This window comes from Chrysochloris asiatica, unplaced genomic scaffold (genome assembly GCF_000296735.1).
Source record: "Chrysochloris asiatica unplaced genomic scaffold, ChrAsi1.0 scaffold00179, whole genome shotgun sequence".
In the NCBI taxonomy this organism is placed as follows: Eukaryota; Metazoa; Chordata; class Mammalia; order Afrosoricida; family Chrysochloridae; genus Chrysochloris; species Chrysochloris asiatica.
In genome coordinates this window covers 2,279,155-2,285,287 of record NW_006408697.1, presented here as the reverse complement: position 1 = coordinate 2,285,287, position 6,133 = coordinate 2,279,155, and the positions used below count along the sequence as shown (strand labels likewise).

The following is a 6,133-nucleotide window of genomic DNA, read 5'->3' as shown; positions in this document are numbered from 1 at the left end:
TGGTTCAGAGTTCTGGGACCATCCCCTGAGCCTGCTTGGTCGGGTATTCTGTGTTGTTGTTGGGGGAGCTCTCTGCTATACATCCACCCGATCTGCCCTCTTGTTTGTTCCTCCTCTCCTGACTATTCTTATATGATTATTTTCCATGACTTGTTTAGAATTAATTTGTCTGGTTCTAAAAAAATAAACTCTGAAAGTTATGGATTAGTAGCTTCGTAGGAAAGTAATCCACCACTACAATGATTGTAATAATTACACATTAATTAGAGGTTGTATTCTTATTTCAGAAAATTAATTGTGAAAAAATATATATCTTAGAACCAAGAAATAGGATCAAGGGAAGATGTTTTGCTTGAAACTGAATAAAACATGACTGACCAGCCCTAGGTAACATGGCAGTCATAGCTGTACAACCCAAACTAATATCATACCCTTCTTGTGTATGTTACAACACTCTGGGTTCTTATACTGACCATGCCTCTGTACAGATGTGAAAGAAGACATGGACACTCTTAGTTTCATTGAAAGAAAGAAGAAAGACCAGGTCTTCCGCTCCTCCAGAGAAGAGCTACGAGTTCACAGCTGAGCTCTCAGTGGATCCTTATTTTGCTTTAACTCACTGTGTTACTGTTTACACTTGAGAGAGGGATGCTTGAGCTGTGCTTGAACACGCCATGTGGACTTTATCTGAAGGTCTAGGAAAAGAGAACACTGATCAGCCAACTAAACTGACCTGAACATAATCGTTTTAGAAAGAAAGATGAAAGATGTTTTTGTTTTTTTTGACAGGCAGCTTTGTTTGCACTCCTGGAACTCTTTGAAGAGGAGTATGCTCCCCATCCTGTCTTTGTAAGTTCTAAATGCTTACTTTTCCAAAAATGAATTTTGTTTTTTATTAATATTGTCATCTGAAGTGCTATTCCCCTCCATCCCTTACATAGTAGAACTATTAATGTGAGGAGACTTCAAAATGTTTGTGGGAAAATGTCATTCTTTTTCATTCCATTTTTCCACGGACCTTTAAAAAAGCCACCATAGTATCGTGTAGAAGCCACCTTACTTTAATTTCCTCTGTTCACCAATAATTCTATAGCAATAACTTAGAATTAATAGTCAGAAAAGGAGTCTAGAAGTCGTTGTTGTAAAATAGGCTGCTAGAAAGTAATCCAATGAAGCCACCTGTTTTCACTGGGGCCCAGGAGGGAGGACTTCTGCGCTGACTACAAGGCACCCCATGCTGAAGAAGACACCAGGCTGGCGCTTGATTAAGTCAATTGTTGTTAACTTCTGTTGGGCTCCAGCTCTGATTTACAGTGACTGTGTAGAACAGGGTCACTGCCCTGTAGGGTTTCCTAGACTGTATGGAATCTCTGTGGAAGCAGATCAGAGTTGTGAGATGGCTTGGTGAGAGTGAAATGGTGTCTGGGAAAGCTTTCTCTAATGGGACTGAGTTTCTGAAATCTAAGGAGTGTTTGCTCATTGGGTGTGCCTCAGTGACTTTCCCTGTTCTGTTATATGCCTCGCCAGCCCCCAATCCCAGGTGAGTTTGCATATGTGTCTCCTAACCATAGGAGCCCTGGTAGCACTGTGGTTACGTGCTTGTATTGATTCAAACCCACCAGTCTCTCTGTGGGAGAAAGGTGGGCAGTTTGCTTCCACAAAGGTCACAACCTTGGAAACCCTGTGGGGCAGTTCTCCTCTGCCCTGGTGGAGTCACTGTGGGGTGGACCCGACTTGCTGGCTGTGGGTTTGGTTAATCCTGACCATTATAAAATGTGCTGCCTTTGACTTAGAGTTACACAGTTGTATTGTAAGAGAACAACGAAAATCAGCCTGCTCATTTTTGGTTGTCTTTGTAACTGTCTTCTTAACTTGATTTTCCACTGTTGACACAGTTTAATTGGTTAATTCAGATTTCAGGGACAATTGTTGATAAGAGCGGGCGCACTCTCTCTGGACAGACGGGGGAGGCCTTTGTCATCAGTGTGTCTCATGCAGCCCCACTCTGGTGAGTGTCATTCTCTCCTGGACTCAGTTTCTCTTTGAATAATCTTTTCTGATGCTTAAACATTTTGACAGGAGACCTCCGGTTGTGCAAATGGTTAAGCTCTGTACTACTAGACACAAGGTGGGTGGTTTGAACCTACTCAGAGATACCTTAGAAAACAGGCCTGGTGCTCTGGTCTCAACCTTGAAAACTTATTCTACTTTGCACACCTGGGGTTACCATGAGTCAGAATCAAGTCGATGACAATTAACAACTAACAATATAAAGTGTGACGTGGTTGGAATTGGTTGTTTTTCATTGTCTGGAAGGATGTTGCTAGTTACATATTTCCACTGTACCATTTCCACCTGTTCTGGCTTTGTTCTTTCAAATACGATTTTATTAGCGTTTCAGTGAAGATTTACACAGTGCTGTAAGTCCGCATTCCACAATGTGCACCCGAGTTGTTCAGTGACATTCTCAGAATGCTGGTTACATTCTCCACCCTGCGTGAACATTCTCATTGTCTGTGTTCTAGTTCCATTTTCACCTGGGACATTTTGAGGTCATTTGAGGGACTTTGCCTTTGTTTCTGTAACTGGTGTCCTTGTTGTTTAAGGACCTTAGAGCTGTTATCAGTCATTTGTTTCTAGCACAATATTGTGCAAAACCTTTCCTCTACTCCCCGGTTTTGGAACAGCCACAAAGCAACCTAGTGTTGGGTATGGCCAGAATTCTGAAGCTCAGAATTTATCTAAAAAAATAAGTTGTTTTTTGCCTTCTACTCTAAAATATTTCCATATTTTTATTTCTTTTTTAATTTCAAAATATTTACAATTTACATACATGACTGAAGTGGAAACTCCAAAAGGCCATGCTGTTTTCATCGTGAGCCTCTTCACTGGGCTGAGTCTTTCTGAGCCTGTAAGTCTCATCGTAAGCACCCTGTCAGAATCGTTTCTCTCAGCAGCCTCCGGCAGTGTTCTCAGGGAAGCAGTTCACAGCTGGCAAAGCACAAGCCGTATAGACAGTAGTAGAGACCATCTATTGAGACCTTGTTGTATGATGGCTCTAAGTCCTTAAGAGAACTATTTCTTCTAATTCTAACATTACCACTTTGCAGTTAGTACTGTTGTTACAATCCTTATTTTAATGAAGCAGTCTCAGAAGCTGTTGTCTTGCCCAAAGTCATGTAAGTAGTGGGCCCAGGGATACAAAGTTGCTCTTAACCACTGGTTATATCACATTCTCACAACTATGTGCTCATCTTTTTCACATTTTAATGCCTTTTTTTAAATTTCAGGGTGTATCTTACAGCTGATGTCATGTGGTCATACGTTTTCATGGAATCTATTTTAATATTATTTATTAATGTATATTGCATTGATACACAATTGATGGCACCTGATAATTAAGAAGATAACTATTAGACTGATTGTCATTGTCTTCTCGGCAGATATGAGCATTCCCAGAGCAGTGTCTTAATTGCCGTTATTTCTGTAGAGCTTATTAGAGATCTTGGCACTTAGTTTGTTGTTGGTAAGTGCTGTTAAGTTGGTTTCGATTCATAATGACCTTGTAGAGAGTTTCCAAGGAGCGGCTGGTGAGTTTGAATCACTGACCTTGTGGTTCAAACTAACCTTGTGGTCTAGTGCTTTATCCTACAGCGCCACACCAGGGCTCCTGGCATGCAGTAGGAGTTCAGTAAATACTTAAAAGAAAAACTGAAGGGAGGAAAGTGAAGACTCTCTGAAGACAAACTAATTTTTTCCTCTCTCTTTCCCACCCTTTTGCTTCAACTTTATTTGTTATCTGTATCAGTCTCTCCAGATGAAATCAAACCTCTGTCTTGTTGGATGTATCATCCCAGGCTCCTCCCAGGTCTGTAGTCTTAGTGGACACCCTCAGAGGACACACCTTACTTTCAGGAACCCAAAGATGAGCTTGTATTAGCATTCCAAATCACTTAGTTTTCTATTTTTGAGCAAGCATGCAGTTAATTCTGATTTATGGATCACTCTGTGGTTATTTTTGTTGACATTGTATAATCTATTTTATACCTTCATCTATAGCAAAGAGAGAATCCATTTAGGTTCCATTTTGTTAAGGATCTTACAGATTTCAGGGACACAGAGAAGGCAGCCAAGGAACTGGAGGCTTTGATTGGATCCTGTGTATGTTGTCCGCTGTTTAGGACTTTTGAGTTTTCATCCTGGTACAGTAGAAAGGGTTGTAGAGAAGTTTGGTCAAAAAAGTAAAATGGATTAATTAAAATAGAGACACACAGACAATATGTGAAGAAGATTCAGAAACGATCACTTACTGATTTGTGATTGTCACAAAAATGTTAAGTGTTTTAACAATCCTTATACTGTTATTGGAGTCTCAGTGTGGCTGTGTGGTTTAATGCATCTGACTGCAAAGTCAATTGAACTGCAAGGTCGGTGGTTCAAGCTCACCGGCTGCTCCTTGGAAACCCTATATATGGTCACTATGGGTCAGAATCTACTCAACGACACTTAACAACAACAACAACAACAACACTTTTTAATTAGTCAGACATTTATTAAGATCCTGCTATAAACTTTGGAATACAATATACACTGTCACCAAGATTTTCCTTTCATTAAGACCTGCCTTCAGATCCGATATTTATTAGCAGAGGTAGTTTGCTGAAATTTTTAATCTCACAGTGTACAATTAACCAGCGCTTACTTAAGGTTCCATATCTATAAGCTTACGTATACAGATACGGTACCTTAAATAAACTCTGGACCTCTGGTGTGGTGCTGTAAGATCAGCACTGGATTGCTAACCACAAGATTGGTAGTTCAAACCCACCAGCTGCTCCTTGGAAACCTTCCACAGAGTCACTATCTGTCAGACACTTAACAACAACAACATCCATAGGCATAGATAAGGAGCCCTGGTAGCGTGGTTATGAGCTGGACTGCTAACTACAAGGTCAGCAGTTCAAATCTACTGGCCGCTCTGCAGGAGAAAGATGAGGCTTTCTGCTCCAGTTAAGATTTACAGCCTTGGAAACCCTACATAGGGTCGCTCTGAGTCAGAACTGATTCAATGGCACAGCACCACCACCAACACCATCACCATCCGTAGGCATGCTCTTCTAGCTCTCAGATCACCCGAAGTTGGAGACAATGCTAAAAAGCGCAGTGGGCAGGATACCTCAGTGAGATGGCTCAGACTCCAGCTGAGCATAGGACGTCCTAGGAGGTTCATCGTTGGCTTGGTTTTAGACCATTTTTTACGCAGATAAATATGCTGAAAGGAAGGTAGTGCTTCAGATGTCTTCGTTTTGTTTTTCCAGCATTGGATTAAATTGTGCCCTGGGCGCAGCTGAAATGAGACCTTTTATTGAAACAATTGGAAAATGTACACCAGCCTATGTGCTCTGTTACCCCAATGCAGGTATGTTTCCGAGGTGCCTCCCGTGGGGGAACAGAAATGGAGAGACCTGGGAGAGCGATATGGTAGCAGGTGTTGATTGAAACCATTTATATGCAGGTTTGGGCAAATAGCTGGTGCTCAGTAGACATTTCATAAATGAAGGGTCTTTAGTTCTAGACTAGTGTTTCCCTCTAGATTAAAGGAAGCGTTGCAGCTAACCTGAAAGCTTCAGAATTGTGCATCACTTCAATGAATGACACTGGGCATACCTTGGCCTATGCTGACAGTTCTTACCATGTGACCTTGACCCAGAGATGGGTACAAAGGAGGCGAGGGAGTCCTCTTCTTCTTTCCACTCTGTTGGCACAAAAGCAGAATGAAAATCCTATGTGATATTACATATATTCTTTCAAAAACCAAGGACTTCTAATTCACTGTATGTAGGGATCCCTAAGATACTTGTAGCTATATCTCAAACCATCCAATTAAATATCAGTAATCTGTTTGGATTAACTAGATTTCCCAATGAATGTCTTTGAGCACTGTTTAGCTGTTTAGAGCTAAAAGATAATTTTGCAACTTCCTTTCTCCAAATATAAATGTTTTAATGCACATAAAAATTTCCCCCCCACTGTGACTGAAGTAACTTTAAGGGGATGATAAATATAACAGGAAATTGGGTAGTCAGAGTAGGCATTAGTGAGCTGAAATGGACTGGTATTGGCCATTTTGAAT

At 41.0% G+C, this 6,133-nt stretch overlaps 1 protein-coding gene across 1 annotated transcript in view; it reads left to right on the top strand.

Moving 5' to 3' along the window:
- MTR (5-methyltetrahydrofolate-homocysteine methyltransferase) overlaps positions 1-6,133 on the top strand; it is a 170,889-nt gene that overhangs the window by 41,370 nt on the left and 123,386 nt on the right. Inside the window, exons 6-8 of the mRNA XM_006872011.1 lie at positions 790-849; positions 1,914-2,008; positions 5,319-5,419. Coding sequence (XP_006872073.1) covers positions 790-849; positions 1,914-2,008; positions 5,319-5,419 — 256 coding nt within the window. The remainder of the gene's footprint in view (positions 1-789; positions 850-1,913; positions 2,009-5,318; positions 5,420-6,133) is intronic.